Source organism: Pangasianodon hypophthalmus, chromosome 11, assembly GCF_027358585.1.
Source record: "Pangasianodon hypophthalmus isolate fPanHyp1 chromosome 11, fPanHyp1.pri, whole genome shotgun sequence".
NCBI classification, from domain to species: Eukaryota; Metazoa; Chordata; class Actinopteri; order Siluriformes; family Pangasiidae; genus Pangasianodon; species Pangasianodon hypophthalmus.
In genome coordinates, this window is record NC_069720.1 from 19,785,535 (window position 1) to 19,804,077 (window position 18,543).

General features: G+C 37.8%; 2 protein-coding genes across 2 annotated transcripts in view; one reads left to right on the forward strand and one right to left on the reverse strand.

Moving 5' to 3' along the window:
- The window catches only part of ano8b (anoctamin 8b), a 33,534-nt gene extending 33,146 nt beyond the window's left edge, over positions 1 to 388 (reverse strand). Inside the window, exon 1 of the mRNA XM_034308631.2 lies at positions 268 to 388. The gene's annotated coding sequence lies outside the window, so the exon portion shown is untranslated. The remainder of the gene's footprint in view (positions 1 to 267) is intronic.
- gtpbp3 (GTP binding protein 3, mitochondrial) overlaps positions 1 to 16,959 on the forward strand; it is a 17,284-nt gene extending 325 nt beyond the window's left edge. Inside the window, exons 1-9 of the mRNA XM_034308632.2 lie at positions 1 to 109; positions 255 to 544; positions 1,702 to 1,788; positions 2,051 to 2,253; positions 6,204 to 6,276; positions 8,636 to 8,779; positions 13,046 to 13,211; positions 15,584 to 15,892; positions 16,708 to 16,959. The exon at positions 1 to 109 is cut by the window's left edge and continues 325 nt beyond it. Coding sequence (XP_034164523.1) covers positions 60 to 109; positions 255 to 544; positions 1,702 to 1,788; positions 2,051 to 2,253; positions 6,204 to 6,276; positions 8,636 to 8,779; positions 13,046 to 13,211; positions 15,584 to 15,892; positions 16,708 to 16,939 — 1,554 coding nt within the window. The 5' untranslated portion in view covers positions 1 to 59 and the 3' untranslated portion in view covers positions 16,940 to 16,959. The remainder of the gene's footprint in view (positions 110 to 254; positions 545 to 1,701; positions 1,789 to 2,050; positions 2,254 to 6,203; positions 6,277 to 8,635; positions 8,780 to 13,045; positions 13,212 to 15,583; positions 15,893 to 16,707) is intronic.
- Positions 16,960 to 18,543: the final 1,584 nt, after the last annotated feature.

Here is an 18,543-nt window from a genome sequence, read left to right on the forward strand (position 1 = left end):
CATTGTTATATTGTAATCTTAAAGAAGTAGCATCCCTAGCACAGTAGCAGAAGCCTACCATGACGCCTGCCGGCTGCTGGAGGACTGCCCTCTTTAAATATGTCACAAGGTTTGTGAGATAATGCGGATAAGTCGATTGGATTTATAGTATGTGTTTATTAAAAGTCCAATCGGCATCCTATGACATGTTAAAATCCCCGGATGACGAACCCTTTCATAAACCTTATGAAGAATATACATGTTTAATTCCCTAGGCCACGAGTGTACCTCAGGTGTCCTGTCGTCTTTGGTCAGGCTTGCCCTGTTAGACCTCTGTGCAACAGTCCTGCCCCTGGCTTTGAGGACACGATCTTCGCGCTGTCTTCTGGGCGAGGTCGGTGTGGAGTAGCCGTGGTGCGAGTGAGCGGACCAGATGCAGCCGGAGCTCTGCGCGCTCTGACCGGCCTGAAGCGCGCACTGAGCCCCCGCACTGCGCTCCTCCGCAGCATCACACACCCCACATCTAACGAGCTGCTGGACCGGGGCCTTGTCCTGTGGTTCCCAGGTGCGTGATCAGGGATTTGTGGGTTTCAGACTTCATCCTCTGGGGGCCCACACAGCACTTTTGCTGTATTGCTGCAGGTTATGGACAAAATATAATGTTGCAGTTACTTTGCTTCATGTTTGTGATTTTTTTTTTTTTAAATCATCATCTTATCTATATTTGCATGAAAGTGGCGAGGTATATGTAAACTGTAAAAAGTATTAAAGTTTTCACGCCATTACACCAAAACTGAAAACCTTAAATCAGGAATGGAGGAAACACGACAGTACCAAAAACTGGAAGAGGAAAAAAAAATCCCTAAAAATAAAATAAATCATTTGATCATCTTCAGTAACTGCTTTATCCTGATCAGGGTCAAAATGGATCAGGAGTCTATCCCAGGAACATTGGATGGGATACCAGGGATACCAGTACCAGTACACACTCCTTCACACCTATGGCAGATAGATAGAGATGCCATTTCACCTATCGATATTTTTTATGAAGTCGGAGACGATTTGTGTAAAACTCCACACTTACAGTAACCCGAGCTAAGGATTGAAACAGGGACACTGGAGCTGTGAGGTGGTAATGCTACACACTGCACCATTGTGCTGTCCTAAAAGGCCATGTTTAGTTTTTCTTCAATAGCTTTCTTCCTGTATGAAGTATAATTTAAAGGTATTTGAGGCATACAAATTAGTAACAAGAAGGATTAGACTCGTTGGCAGCGAAGGCGTCCCCGTCAACACTGCTGGCTTCGAGTTCCACTTGTTGGTCATTACAATGAAGGAACATAAAACTCACATTAAATGTCTTGTTTGTTGTATCATTTTGCAGTAAGGGTGTGCAAACTTTTGCAATTAAAATTCAATTTGTATGAATGAATGAATGTATATGAACCAGTGTTACTTGACATTTTAGCACTGTCCTTGATTTGACATGCACCTCATAGTAGGGCTGCATGATTTGGACAAAAATCATAATATTAATTATGCAAATAAAATATGCATTTAAAACACTGATGAATGCTTCCTGTGACATGGATTAATATTGGCCTGTATTATATTAGCCAAACTTATTTGCTACATTATGTAAATGTCATCAAAACATTAACTCATCAGAGCCAATTTACCAACTCTAAGCACTATGATTATATACTTTGTGTTTTCCTTCAGGCCCTCACAGTTTCACTGGAGAGGACAGTGCTGAGTTTCACATACATGGAGGACCTGCTGTTGTCAGTGGTGTTTTACAAGCCCTTGGTATGACTGTTGTCTTTTATAAAACATTAATGGGTTTTAATGCAATGTGATGAATGAACTGGTAGCATGACTCAAGTATAGCACTGAACAAGTGTGGGCTTTTCTGCAGTCTGAGTGCTGTGTACATTGTTAACCACAAGATGGCAACAACAGCTTGGTCCTAGGGTTCTTTTGTATATTTAACCTCTGACTCCAGACATATTGCAAGTCTCAAATTAACATTGATCTTTAAACTCCATTTTTTTTTGTATTTGCACTTTAGGGAGTCTGCCTGGACTGCGGCCTGCCGAGGCAGGTGAGTTTACCCGACGTGCGTTCCATGCTGGAAAGTTGGATTTGACAGAAGTAGAGGGGTTGGGGGATTTGATCCATGCAGAGACAGAAGCTCAGAGGAGACAAGCACTCCGGCAGATGGCAGGGGACCTCGGTCGCCTCTACAATGACTGGAGTCAGCAGCTTAAGCATGTATGTAATGTTTGTAAAGTCAGCACAACAGAGTCAGTTACGATAGTAGGTCTAAGTCATTATCCTTGTTCAAACACAAAGACAGTAGTAATGCTACATCAATACTGCATATTTCCATATCTGTGGTTTAGTATATTATTTTTTGACAGTGGTTAGGCCTCGGTGCTCTCTCCGCCACAGCCCGGGTTCGATTCCCGGCCAGGGAACACACCCCAGCCACTGGGGTTGCACAAGGCACTCCCCGTGTCTGAAGCCCTGATAAAATTGGGGTGGGTTGCATCAGGAAGGGCATCCGGCATAAAAACTAAATCAAATATGTGGATCAATGATCCGCCATGGACAACATTAATGGGAGCAGCCAAAGGAAAATTATTCTTGGAATTCTTTTTGCCCCCTCTGTTTTGTACATACATTGTAAACTAGAGGTTTATTTTTCCATTCAGAAACCATGGGGATAGAAACTTTTGCACTTGTCTGTAACCTCAGTATCAGTAATATCTCAGATTAGGGCACTCCATAGACAAAACAGTGGCCCTAGTGTAACAGCTTTATTGGCTTGTGCATTTATTCCGTATTATTGTGATGTGTTCACAAATGTGCAACAGCTTTGAATACAGATCAGCCAGTCAGATTTTAAAATTGGAACTATTTTATGTTTTATGAAGATGCATTTTGCTGTTCATAATTGATCCGGTATTTTAGTACTCCAACAGGTGGCGGTGTCGGACTAAAACTTTGAGTGTCTCTAATAGCATATCAATCAGTATTGAGAATGCAAGTGTTCTCGTGTGTTTGAAGGTGGACACATTAAAATGACTTTTAATATAATTTTTTAAAAAGAAATAGCAGTTTTAAAATTATGCAAAGCTATTAGTACTGACACTGTGAGCCTGGCCCAAGAGCTGCAGAGACGTGATATTCAGTTTGTAGAATTTCAGGGTATTTTCCAAAAGTAGCTGGTTCTCTCTCCCTGTGTGTGTGTGTGTGTGTGTGTGTGTGTCCGTCCCTGCTTGTCTCCTGCCTGTTTGTGTTTGTATTTTGGATCTTATCCAGAACTGTTCAGTAGGTGAGGAGTACAGCTCAGGAGGCAGGAAATCCTGTCATGGGTGAACGCCAGACTCTGTTACGTTCCTGAGTGACTTGAGTGGCAGGCTGGCTCACTGGTCTCGTACAGAAGTTTTTTGTAAGAACTCCAGAACACGCATTTAGAGTGGTCCAGTGGAAAGCCTGAAGGAACTTTACTGATTGATGCCTTCGCAGATTACATAATGGCCTGGGGACACTTGGGACTAAGAACATGGATGCTGTTCTTAAGTCTTTAAGATGTGTCTTGAATTTGAACACTATTTGACTACTGAATATTTTTTTAGTTACTAAGTTACTAAGACAACAGTAACTATATAGTAACTATAGTAGTTACTAAGACAGCGAATGCAAAAGAAAAGCAGATTGTTTTACTGAATCAAGTCTTAAGTCACATTTTTGATATTAGTGGTTTTATTTGGGCTGCTATCTAGGTGATTGAAAATATTGTCATAGTATCATTGAGAAGTAGGTTTTCTGACCAAGACTCGGCACCTAAAGGGCATTTTTTTAAACAGAAGTTTAATATTGTAAAGCTTTGGACCGTTTGGTTCATCGATTCAGTCCCCCAGACATGAAATAGAAAAGATTTCATAGTTACAATTTTGGATTTTGTACCAACTTGGGGGAAAAAAACATCAAGTCTGTAAAAGGAACTAGTGCATGTCATTAATTAATTAAGCTATGTGGACTGGTTTAAAATTAATAAATGATTTGCTATATACTGAGCAATATGGAAAAAGATGTTGCAGTAAATATTTTAGTACCTTGATTAGAGTTATGTGACAATAATCAGAAAAAGCAGCAGGCAGGGGGACCATGTTTGCCATGTTTATTAAATTTTTGTTTCTTCATTTGCATTTTAAAAAAAACTTATTTTTTTTGCATTTTTAAAAAGCATGTAGTGACCAAGTGACTCATCTCAGACACTAATGGCTATCTTTAATATACTCAGTAAAGCAGCAGGCACATCTGGGTCATCCAGGAGCTCTTTGTAATATTTATTTGTTTAAAGCCCAAAATTGTTTTTGAGCATCTTGATTGCACATTTTTCTATTTGTTTTAATTTTGAATTGAAAAATGAATGAACACAACAGACCACAGAGAGCGAGAGACTGTATTTGCATTCAGATAGTGTTGCATGTTAGCAATGCCAATGCTGTAGACCTATTGACAATGGTGAATTTTCAGAAGTACTTTTGATAAAACAGATGAAAGAGTGGTACACTATATGGTCGAATGTTTGTGTACACCTGACCATTACACCCATATGTGCTTTATGAACATCCCACTGCAGATTTATTCCCACTTTGCTGTTATAATAACCTCCACTCTTCAGGGAAGGCTTTATACTAGATTTTAAAGCATGGCTGTGGGGATTTGTGTTCATTCAGCCACAAGGGCATTAGTGAGGTCAGGAACTGGTGTTGGGAAAGGAGGCCTGGGGTGTATTTGGTGGTTCAGTTCATCCCAAAGGTGTTCAGTGGGGTTGAAGTCAGGGCTCTGTGCAGGACACTCAAGTTCTTCCACTCCAGTCTTGGCAAACCATGTCTTCATGGAGCTTGCTTTGTGCACAGGGGCATTGTCATGCTGGAACAGGTTTGGGCCTCTTAGTTCCAGTGAAGGGAAATGGTAATGCTATAGTATACAAAGACATACAATACAATTGTGTGTTTCGAACTTTGTAGCAACAGTTTGAGGAAGAAACACATATGGGTGCGATGGTCAGGTTTCCACATACTTTTGGTCATATAGTGTACGGTACTGTGCAGAAGTCCTAGGCACATGCAAAGAAATGCTGTAGAGCAAAGATGCCTTCAAAAATAATGAAACTAAATGTTTCTGCATTTAAAGAAATACTGTAAAGAGCAGTAAACAGTAATAAATGAAACAAAGTCAATATCTGGTGTGATGATCCTTCACTTTAAAAAAAATAGTAGTCTCGGGTACAGTGTGTGCAGTTTAATAAGGAAATGAGCTATAAGTGTTACTGAGCATCTTGCAGAAGCAGCCACAGTTCTTCTGGAGACTTTGACTGTCACACTTGCTTCTTATTTTTGCGGTAAAACCCAGCAGCCTTCATTATGTTTTTTGTCTGAAAAGTGTCTCTTATGTAATATGCTGCTTTCTTTACTGACATACAAACATATTTCTGTAACATTTAATTTTGTGCTGGAAAACTAATGTTTGGAAATCTAAACTGTTTTTGTACTGAATCAATAATGTAGAAGTCATAAAATAAAAAGTTTGTACTAAAAAAATAGCATGCCTAAGACTTTTGCACAGTACTGTATATCTTACAATGTCAGTTATCTAATTTAAATTTTGTTTTGCTGGCATTCTGGTTGAGAACTGGTACAAACCGAACAGAATAATCAGTGTCGGTTTTTCAGTTATGTTGCTTGTGGTGTGTTGAAAAACTTGTATTCCAGAAATAGGTGTCAGGCTACAGTGATAAGCAGCAGTAGTAACAGTGCTGTTGTTGGCAACGGTTGTGTTTTGGGGTTGTGTCATGTTATTTTTTTTTTGTTTGTGTTTCCCGACCTTTCCTGGGAGGTCTGCAAAACATCCCACCATTTGGATTTGATCCAGCGCTTTAGCTAAAGCCAGTATGTCAGTTTTCTCTGCTCTCACAATGACCAAGGCATAGAAACAGAATTCTACCCCCAATAGAAGTAAAAGTAAAACTCTTCAAGAATTCTTTTAATTTATTATTCATTTGCATGGAAAAAGGTCTTATTTGGTGTTATGAATTGGTAGAATTGTATGAACTGTTGGATTTTATGAATTGAAGGAATTGAGAGTAAGCATAACACATGCACCTTTTTATTTTGAAGGATAATGAGACATTTTTTGTTTAATTGCAGTGTTTGGCACACGTGGAGGCTTTCATTGACTTCAGTGAGGGTGAGCTCATAGAGGATGGAGTCTTAAATCAAGGTGCGTCTCCAAATCTTGAAAAAAAAAAAAATCACACTTATTTTCCCACTACAAAATGGGAAACATCCTGTTTGCACCAGGGAGTCTGTTCCACAACCACTGTATGGAAATGTTATTGGAGTCCAAGTGCTGAAATGTCAGTTTCCTTTGACAAATGAATGTCTCAATGCAGCTTTGTATTACAAAATAACTATCATAGCTGTGGGCTCAGTGTACCTGTTCTCATTTCCCCTGCATCTGTATTAGGAACTTACACATTGTGTTTGTGTTGTGATGTGCTTCTCAAGAGAATTTCGGGACTTTGTAGTGCGTCAAGGAACAAGGGTGTCACAGATCATCTCCTTCCTTTGAGTGACATCAGCTTGGCTGGCAGTAGCTAGAAGTGCAAATGGAAGCTGGCTTTGAATTTGGAAAGAGATTTTGCTTGCTAGAGCACTTGCTATAGATGTCTTTGTATCCTGTAGCATTACAATTTCCCTTCAAATTAACCAAGAGGTCCAAACATGTTCCAGCATGACAATGTTCCAGCATGACATGCCTGTGCACAAAGCATGATTTCTGAAGACATGGTTTGCCAAGGCTGGAGTGGAAGAACTTGCACAGAGCCCTGACCTCAGCAACAGAGAACACCTTTTGGATGAATTGAAATTGAGATGTTACATCTAGATTTCTGTAAAGCCGCTTTGTGAAAATGTTCATTGTTAAAAGCACTATACAGATAAACTTGAATTGAATTGGAATGCTGACTGACCTCACCTGACATCAGCCCTGGCGTCACTAATGATCCTGTGGATGAATGAGGAAATCCCCACGGCCACGCTCCAAAATCTAGTGGAAAGCCTTCCCAGAACAGTGGAGGTTATTATAACAGCAAAGGGGGAGTAAATGGTTAGTTCAAAACCATTTATGGTTTTATGGAATGGTTGTTCAAAAAGCACATGTGTGTGTATATTTGATTGGGCGTATATAATCACATCCTACAAAATTCTTATACAGTAGTCTTATACTGTAGTTATCTTGCTTTACGTGTTCCTCATTAAAATAATCTTTTTAAAATGAACAAAATATAATTGTCCCAAAGAGCGTAGAACCCCTTTAGGGAGCTAAGAACCATTAACTATCCAAAAACACCTTAAGGAACTTTGAGGAAACAATAAATGTATTTGTCTTTTTCTCTTTGCAAACCACTTCAAACAATTCCATGAAACATTCTGGTACACCCATATGAGAAGGAAATTGTTTAAAAAGGCAAAAAAAAATCCCCCATAATTCAGGGTTTCCCAAACTTTTTGGGCAAACAACCCCAATTGTCCCTTATGAATTTTCTGCAACCCAGAGCCTTGACCACAATACATTAAAAAAAAAATTCTAGATTTATAATTCATGACTCTAGTACAATTAAACATTTTATTATGTTAGTAACATGCATATGTGTAATGTAAGTGAGTAAAAACACAAAGGAATGTTCCTTGCACTGAATTACAAGTCTGTTGTGTTGTTCTAGGAAAATAAACCACGCTGAGGTGGTGTGATGCAAAGCAGAGAAACCTGGTTGATACTTGACGCCTGATTTTGTGTGTGCTTGCAGAAGCAGCGGTAACGTGAGAGGCATTGTTCATTCGCTTGCCTGCGAATCTTGTATACACCCAGAAGATTGAAAAGCGGCATTCACTAGATCCCATCCCTTTAGATCCCATCCCTTTCCATCGAACTTTCCGTCAAAGGTTTCTCAGTCCAACTGTAAAATTGTGATTTCCACCATCATCGTGATTATTGTCAGAGGCTGCAACTCAGATCGAAAAATTCTGTGCAAAAAGTATTTAATATTCTAGATAATCCAGAAGACTGGTACACAAAGCAGATCTTTTGGTAGGTTTGAGGACTACATGAGAGGTTTTTAAATTCAGCCACTACTTAGTGTTAATACTTAATCACAGTCTAGAATAATTTGTAAGTATGCAATTTGAGACACAGTGCAAGTTGTATTTAAAGGAGGTAGAAGGACAGGGAAATTTGTCAGTTTGTATTGCTGAACTACACTAGTACAGTGTATCAGGATAGTGAAAAAGACTAAAGTAACAGACATCCTAGTAATTTAGAGGTGACTTGTCTGAATGTAACTCCCAATAACATTTCAAAATATCAACACACACAATCTGTCTTCCATTTTTCTGATATTAATTTATTTGTAAAATAAATGAATGAAGCAAAAGAGAAGATTAAGAGTTTCTCCTGCGACCCTAATTGTAAATCAAGCGACCCCTAGTTTGGGAACCCCTGCCATAGTTCAAACTCATTAAAACTATCATAGTTAGATGTTTAATCTTCTCATGCAATGCTTTTATTTCTATCCATGCAGTGGACACAGCAGTATCCAAGCTGCAAGTGGACATACAGAAGCATCTTTCTGATGAGCGGAGAGGCGAGCGGCTGCGCAGTGGTGTACAGGTTGTCATAGCAGGATCCACCAACGCGGGCAAGAGCAGCCTTTTCAATCTACTGTGTAAGAAGAAGCCTGTGGCATCGATGTACAGAAACGCCTGGTTTCCTTAATTGCAATATTATGTTTTTATACTTTACTTGAGTATTATTGAAATCGAATACTTGTACGCTTTCCTAATTACATTTCCAAAATGTAATTAAGAAATTTAAAAAAATTTTTTTTTAAAGACATTCAGTGTACTCGTTAACTCTTTAAGGTCTCTTCTTCCCTCCAGCCAATGAGATAGATAGATAGAGAGATATTGATCCCATGAGGAAAATTCTTGAATTTCCCTATGCTATACATCAATCCAATGGATTAAGTTTAGCATCCAATCATTTCCGTTTAGTATCTAATCGTCATATGGATAAGCCACTGGACTGCAGTTTTTGCTAACATTAACTGCCTATATTTAACTAAGTTAGCCTCTTGTCTTTCCTAATGCCAGGTTAGACTAGCATCAATTCCAGCTGCTAACTTAAATGGCTAGATAGCAAGTTAAATTCTAGTTAATGGTAAAGTTAGGTTAATTACAGGATATTTTACTTTTGATTAATTTATTAGAAAAAGTAAATAGCATCAGTCATACATATGTCAAGCAGTTATATTTTCAGGCAAACAGTGTAGTTGCTTTAAAATAGGAAATGATCTTCTCATAGTTTTGAATAAATAATAAAAGTTAGTTTTTACATGAAAACATGACATACCTTAAACATTAGTTAAAAACATTGAGTAAATTTAACAGGAGCAACTTTTTTTTTTTTTTTTTTTTTAAACTTTCACCTGAGTACATTTATGGCTGGATAATTCCACTTTTAACAGAGTAAAAATCTCACACTTTATCTGTGCTTTCACTTTTTCAACTCCAGGTGTATTTGCTTAATTTTGTAAAATAGCCACAATGCGTTTCATTTAAATGGTAACGTGTTTATGCTCCGAACATAGTCATTATAAGAGTACCGCAAATTAACACGTCATATCAATTCAATTACAAAAACAGTCCTTTATGAGTTATGAATTGTAGTCACTACTGTCACAACTTTTGGAGTTTAATATATAATTTCACAAAATATAATTATTTTCAGGGCTGGTAGAATAAAGTTCTGCTTCTACTATACATGTTTTCAAACCCTACCAAATATATGACAATTGAAGTTGGTGAAGCAAATAAGATCAGAGGACTAAATGCAAGGAAACTTTATTGGATTATGCCTGCAGGATGTGTATGATTAGAGGACGGTGCAGTGCATTGCAGATCGCTCGTAAGGTCTGGGGGAATTTAAGAATTGTAGACAAGAGCCAGGTGGTAGTTATGCAGAGATTCCCTCCATGCTATTCAGAAGACCACTATCTTCTTTTTCCGTGTTTCTACTTTGGAGATATTTGCTTTTGAACGGTGAGTTGTTCCATCTATGAAGAAACAGTTCTCACACTACACTGTCTAAAGGTTAACCATTAGTCATTTGGCAGAAATGTCACAAGGTACATTGTAGAATATATTAACGAGTCACTGCCTGTACTTGAGACGAACGTCCTGTTGTGACGTGTTGGAGAAATGTTAAGCATCATCTGTTTATTAACGTGTTTCCTTATATATCAGGCTGGCAGTTCTCAGACTAGAGGTGAAATCCTGCAATTGTTTTATTAAGTAGGTCTAAGTTCCCTTTCAGGATTTATTAGGATAAATTGATGTCTGAAATATCGCTAGACATAACAACTCTAGGCAGTAGCTACTCAGACCGCATCTCCTTCCTCTGCCTCTGTAACACTGTAAATGAGCAGGAGATGCTCACAAAGTGTATCAGAGTTTAGAAAAATGCAAGGGCAGCTCAAAAACAGCTTATCCATGCAAAATAAAGTGGATGCTGCAGTGTGTATTTCTAGCAGCTCTTCCTTTGCCTGTTCTGGTATTTTATTATATTTGTATATGGTTGCTTCTGAACATATGCTACTGAAAGTAATTTTGAGCATTTTAAGGTTTTTAACCTTTCTAAAATTTGCTGTTTTTATGATCTACTATGTAAACATTGTAGATTTGCTGAAAGTAAACTGAGGAACAAAAAGAAAAATAAATGACATCGTTCAAGTTTTTTAGCATTAATTGAAAACACTGAAGGAAATGAATAAATGGTGATAATTATATAGGGTTTTGAAGCTTATCTAGTCACTGTAGATAATGCCTGAGGTGTTTTCCATCTCTGGCCCACAGGGCAGTAGTGACAGTAGTGAGGGTGCAGGACAGGGCGTGTGGATATCTCTGGGTTTCCTGCCCCGGGTGACCTGCATTCATTAGTTCTCAGTTTTATTCCTGTTATTGTTTCCAGTCCAGCTCAGACTTGTAGTGCTTGTTCTTTTTGTTTTTGTCATTAATACTGGGACATAGTGTTTAAGAAAATAAGACGTCACCATTACTGTACAAGCTATTCACTGAAAATAAGGGGGTTTGTGTTACTTTTCCTCCTCAAACTCGATTCCTTTCAATAAACTGTACAGAAACAAACAAAAACATTAAGATATATACATCTACAATCACACACTCACATATACACTGTACAGTGTCTATAAAAAGTATTCACCCCCTTGGATGTTTTACCCTTTTATTGATTTTATAAATCAGTCATGGTCAATATAATTTTGGCTTTTATGACAAAAAAAAAAATACAAAAAAAACTGTTTATTGTCAAAGTGAAAACAGGTTTCTACAAATTGACAAATGTCAATTAAATAAAAATATGTAATGTGAAATAAGTGATTGCATAAATATTCAGCCCCTTTAAAATGACTGACCTAATTCAATAGAGGTCCAGGCAATTGCTGCTAGTAGTCTCACAATTAGTGAAATGGGGATCACCTGAGTGCAGTGCATGTGTCTCAAGTGACTGTAGTATAAAGACACCTGTGTCTGGAAGGTCCAGTCATTGGTTAATCAGTATTCCTGGCTACCATTACACCATGAAGACAAAAGAACACTCCAAGCAACTCAGCGAAAAGGTTACTGAAAAGTATAAGTCAGGGGGATGGATACAAAAAAATTTCCAAGGCACTGAACATCCCCCAGAGTTCAGTTAAATCCATCATCAAGAAATGGAAGGAATATGGCACATGTCTAAATCTGCCTAGATCAGACCGTCCTCACAAACCGAGTGACCGTGCAAGAAGGAGACTAGTGAGAGAGGCCACCAAGACTCCTATGACTACTCTGAAAGAGTTACAAGCTTCAGCAGCTGAGATGGGAGAGACTGTGCATACAACAACTGTTGCCCGGGTTTTTCACCAGTCAAAGCTTTATGGGAGAGTGGCAAAGAGAAAGCCACTGTTGAAGAAAACTCATATTAAATCTCAACTAGAGTTCGCCAGAAGGCATGTGGGAGACTCCATGGTCAAGTGGAAGAAAGTTCTTTGGGCTGATGAGACCAAAATGGTGCTTTTTGGCCATCAGACAAGACGCTATGTTTGGCGGACACCAAACACTGCGCATGACCACAAACACACCATCCCCACTGTGAAGCACGGTGGTGGCAGCATCATGCTGTGGGGATGCTTCTCGGCAGCCGGCCCTGGAAGGCTTGTAAAGGTAGAGGGTAAAATGAATGTGGCAAAATATAGGGAAGTCCTGGAGGATAATCTTATTCAGTCTGCAAGACAACTATGGCTTGGGAGACGATTTATTTTCCAGCAAGACAATGACCCGAAGCATAGAGCGAAAGCTACACAGAAATGGTTTAAAGACAACAAGGTGAATGTTCTGGAGTGGCTGAGTCAAAGTCCAGACCTCAATCCAATAGAGAATTTGTGGCTGGACTTGAAAAGGGCTGTTCACACCCGCTCCCCGCGCAACCTGACAGAGCTTGAGCAGTTTTGCAAAGAAAAAATTGAGTAAAATTGGAAAAAATTGGAGTAAAATTGCAGTGTCCAGATGTTCAAGCCTGATTGAGGCCTATCCACACAGACTCAGTGTTGTGATTGCAGCCGAAGGTGTATCTACTAAATACTGACTTGAATGGGGTGAATATTTATGCAATCACTTATTTCACATTACATGTTTTTATTTAATTGACATTACTTTGTAGAAACCTGTGTTCACTTTGACATTAAAGAGTTTTTTCTGTAATTTTTTTTGTCAAAAAAGCCAAATTATATTGACCATGATTGATAAATAAAATCAATAAAAGGGTAAAACATCAAAGGGGGTGAATACTTTTTATAGGCACTGTATATAAGAACTTCATATATGAAAACTCTGAGTATTCTCCTTAAGTGTTTTTATGTGTGTGTGTTTTACCACAGGCCAACGTCCTGCAGCTATTGTGTCTCCTATAGCAGGGACCACCAGAGACGTTGTGGAGACGCCACTGGACATCGGAGGTTTTCCGGTCCTGTTGAGTGACACGGCAGGTTTGAGGGAGACGAATGACTGCGTGGAGAGAGAGGGCGTCCACCGTGCCCTGAAAAAGTAAGAACAGCTTGTGGGAAAATGGCGAATAATATAAACAACACTATGTCAAATTTAAACGCACTGACATTTTATAGATGTGACACATTTTTTTAAAATGCCCGGTGGAAGGAAACAAACTCTTTGCCTTTTCCTTAGTGCAAGTGTAAACAATGATTTTAAATTTCACCTCAGGTATATTTCCTGTGCTCTGCCTTTTTTAGATTGTATAGATGTACAGGTTATGCAGTGTTTATGTAATAAATATATAGCTTTAATATTTATCTAAAAAAAAAAAAACAGATGAGAGCACAGATACACATTGTTGTTTATATTCATACACAGATATTAGACAGCTGGTTTCCTGTTTATATTTTGTAGCATTGGCAGAGGGGAAAACATAATTGCACTTTTACATAAAAACATTGCAGAAAAAGTGTTTCATACAGTGAGACGTTAGGCTGAGACACAGGGGTAGAGATTGTAGCGTTATTTGTCTCTAATCTAACGAAATCACGTTTATGCAGTACATTTACCTGTTTTATGATGCACGTATTTTGACTAGCTGATGAAATCGGTTGATATCGAGGTTCTACACACTTAGTGGTATTAGTGGAATTCACACCATGAACGCACTGATAACTCTCTTTAAATGCTCTGTAGAAGAACTGTCTTCATTGCTATTGTGAACAACCAACAAACTATTTATTGGGACATATTGAAGCACACACTGAAGAGTTCATGTAGGGTTTAACAGAATTACACACACTGGTATTCAGACATCAAGATGAACTATAAACTTATAGGAAAAAATCTACTTATAATTAATATATGATCTTCAGTGGTGTCCAAGATTTATTTTATAATGAAATTGAGTTGTCTTTTTTGACTTATACTTCTTTCATCGACATGTTGGTCTATTTTCACTTTGGTTAACACTTTTCTACAATACCTAAAAGGCCATTCAACTACACAGCAGTGGAAATTAGCCCTTGCTTCTCTGCCTGAAGACAGCGATGCAGCAGCACTTTAGTCCTTCAGTTAGTTCTCTCACCTCCTCATCTATACGCTCTACTCAAACAGATCAACTTCCAAAGTTTTAGCTTCCATGATACTGTCGTTCTCCAACAAAGCCATTATGATTATCATCTGGTAAATTGAGCTGGCTGCCGTCCACATCCCCAACTCAGCGCAACTGTGTCGTATAACTACATTGCATTTTGGAACTTTGAGTCCAATTTTTGTTGTTTCTTCTACTTCTACTTTGGATTTCTCATTAATATGACTTTGAACATTGCTGGAAAATCTTTGCTTATAGGGGCTAACAGAAAAACCTGACAGTTATCCCTTATGTTTGACATCATTGATTTTTTTAAAATTTATTTATTAAACGCCATTGTAACTTTGCTAGCGACGTCAGTCTGGCACACAACCATTAAGGGAGTAACACAAATACACCATCAACCAACAAATTAGTAGCAGAATCGCTAAGCACATCACAGATATTTTATTATAAACACATTTAACGTGTTCCAGGGTGGAGTTTTCATTTAAGCTCTGCTCAGACAGCGTGTACAAGATGTGCTTACGGGCCCGAAGAATAATGGTCTCTCTTAGTCATTTGCACTTCCGACCTTGAACGTGTTTTGTTGTGCAGTGTCCACTTCAGCGAGGAGCAGTATGTCATCCAGCACCACTGATTAACCATTTGTTGTAGCATTTTAACCTTGAATTAATGTTTAAGGCAATGTGAGTACACACAAGAAATATGGAATAAGAAATATGGAATAAGAAATATCTTTTGCAACTCCTAATAGCAGCCATAAAACCTCCTCCCTAAGCAGCTTTTGTAGGACATTTATTACAGTTGACGACAGAAAAAAACGTGATCCCCTTTATCAATCCGTAAAAAAACTGGCAACCGTGAGCTATGAACAGCACACAGGTGATTTCTATAATCGTAATGGTTTTCCCAGAAGTGAACACCAGTGTGAATATGGAAAACATTTCCTGCATATGTACTGATCTTTAAAATAGTCAAATCTGATTATATGCTTTTGGATGTTTGTGGCCTTTTCACGATTCGAACTTGACACCACAGTTGTAGCAGGTGTACCATTCAGCAGTCCCCACTACACGTTTTTGCACGAGAGGTCAGTTTTATATGTTCACATCATTAATTTCTTTTAAAATTATAAATATTGAAAAACTATTGGCAACTGCTCAGTTTTTGACTGTGTAAAGAACTTCTGGATCTAAGATCTTTAAGATCTTAAAACTGGTATCTTATTGGTGATAAAGTTGTCATACTGGTCAGGTCATAAGTAGAAACCATAATTGACAAGGCAGAAATGTTTTCAAAAGAATAAGCTTTTTTTTTTTGTTGTCTGTAGGGTGGAAGTGGCGGATCTGACACTGGTGGTCATCGACTCGACACAGCTTCCTCAGGAGCCTCAGATGGTGCCAGGTTTCCTGAATGACTACCTCAGCAATGTGCTGCCAAAAGAGACGGAGCAGGATCACATGCAGCAATGTCTCCTGATCCTTAACAAAAGTGACCTCCTGTCTAATGAACACATTAGCATCATCCAGAGAGCCCTCAGTGATGCGTTCACTGTGGCTCCAGTCAGTATTCTGTCATGCAGTACCAGAGAAGGACTGGCTGATTTCTTGAAACTGTTGCAGGAGAGAGTTAAGACAATGTAAGTGAAACATTGTGAGGTTTGTGTTCCTGTATTTTATGCAGATTTGAAAATACACATAAGATAACCGAATGAAAACATTTAAAAATATTTAAATGTCAGGTTAACCTTGGTTATGGTGGAAACTTCATAATGTATGTTCATAATGACATAATGCAATAATTCATAATGAATTATGTATTATTAATACATAACTCAGTATATTTCACTTAAATTCACTTAATGTAACTAAACACTGTAAAATAAAACACTGATTCACTCTTTTGGAATGAACAAGGTGCCACTACAATCTGAATTTTAAATTTACAAATGTAAATTATTCTGCCTTTATTTGAATTTGTAAATGAAGTTGAATTTGCATTTGTAGTTGAATTACATCATATTGAAATTTTATTCCATGGCTTGAATTTGTGTGCAAAAATTCGAATTCAGTTTTATAATAATCAGGTATAGAAAGTTCAAACAGGTTTTTGGCAGCACAATCCATTTTAAATTCAGGTTCATATTTTAAAAACACTAGATTCGAACACAGATTTGATCTTTGCCATTTCAGGTATTAATGTAATATTTTGAAAATGTGAATCTGAATTTGAAGAGCAGAATATAAAATGGATTGTGCTGCCAAAAACTGAATTTTTGAACTGAACTGAGTTTTCTATACTGGATTATTATAAAATTGAATTTAAAACTTGTGCACAAATTCTAGCCATGGTATAAAATTTCAGTTCAGTGTAATGCAGTTTCTACAAAACAAAAGTATAAATCTTCACTAACAAATTCAATTAATTCCCTCCCTTTGCTCTTTTTCTTCCAAGGTGTGCAGATCCGCTGGTCGGCAGCCCAAGTCTAACTCAGACCCGCCATCGGACTAACCTGCAAAAGAGCGTTGAGGCTTTGAGTCAATATCATAAGTACAGAGACGTGGACCTGGCGCTGGCAGCAGAGGGACTGCGCTTAGGCCTTAGCTGCTTGGGTAGAATCACTGGCAAGGTTGACACTGAAGAGATCTTGGATGTGATTTTTAGAGATTTTTGCATTGGGAAATAAATATAACACTGTTCACAGTCCTTCTGTCTGATGAATGTTAACTGACCATTTTAAACCACTTTTTATACACCACACGCTGTTATGTGGTTCAAATTCTTTAAAGCAGTACATGTGATGTAATTTTTTGTTTAAAAGAAGATGAATCCAGCCTTTTTGTAAGATTTCACTGATAATAGCAAATGAAATTATTTAAAAATAATCCCAAAATAATCAGTGCTATCATGGTGTTTTCAAATAGAACTTGTGAATTTGTATTTGTTAGAGAGGAAGGTGAACATATTTATATGCTGCTCAAGTGGTCGAGAAGGAACACTGTTACACTGTTGCTAAGCAACTGAGAAATATGGACGCTGGGCTTGGGATTTAGGTAGCTAGCACGTGTTTCATACAAACAATTAGACAAAACAGTTGTGAATATCAACATTTGCCTCAGTGTGCTGGTAAATTACTAATATATAAAAAATAAAAGACTCCGTATGACCAAAATATCACTGTAGTTGCACTCGGCATCGAGTACAAATCCAACTTTGATGGGTACTGCCATATTGTGCAATATCAACACTGTCACAACTCATGAAGTGGGAGTTATTAAAAAAAATGCAGACATTTGAAGTGGTGAATACCACAAGTAAGCTGTTTATGTGTAATCGTTTTGTAAACATGATAAACATACATAGAGTCAGACACAAGATATGCAAAATAGGATTAATGTTAAGCATACTTGTACACAGGACTCAAATGTTAACGTGAATTATGGCAAACGTGATTTTGAAAATGCATAGTAATCCCCATAATAATAATAATAATAATAATAATAATAATAATAATAATGTCCAAGTTAACAATGAAAATGATACAGCAACAAAAAAAAACCTAATGTTATTTTTACATTGTATAAGTTCTAAGTATTTATCATAATAGTTTATTTTTTCACCTTAGGCTATGAATTTTTTTTTGGTATTTTAGGGGTTAAATTAAAATGCTAGGTGTGCCTTTTTGATCCAAGCGAACATTGTGGATGATCTTTTGGCTGTAAAGGAAGCAAACAGCTTAATGGGGGCTCCCACAGGTCTTTGTTCTCCTGTCAATCTGACCTTCATTTAAATATTTATGCTCCTTTGTTGAACTCTTCACCTCTCTGATGGCATTGCCTTGTGCATGTTAGAAAGGCGCTTAAGGCAGCACACTGTACCCTCACCTTTTCCTACTATTCATCCCAATCACGTCATGCTGTGTTCAGCCCTTTGCAGGACTTTACAGAGGTTAGAAGGTCTCACAAATCACACCATGCCGTTTCTGCAAGCAAAGTATGTACTGTACTTCAATTCATAAAACAGATGGTCCTTAGAATAGCACCGAGACCCAAGTGTTAGGATGAAGAATGAGTTGTGCTTTGACATCCGCCTTCCTTAAGAATGATGTTTAAGGTTACATAAATATAGTTACTAACAACAAGCCTATATATAAATACATACATACACACACACACACACGCATATATGTGTGTGTGTGTATATATATATATATATATATATATATATATATATATATATAAAGTCAGGCGAGTAACTGTGGTGTACTTGAGTAATTGTACAGAGTTTCTT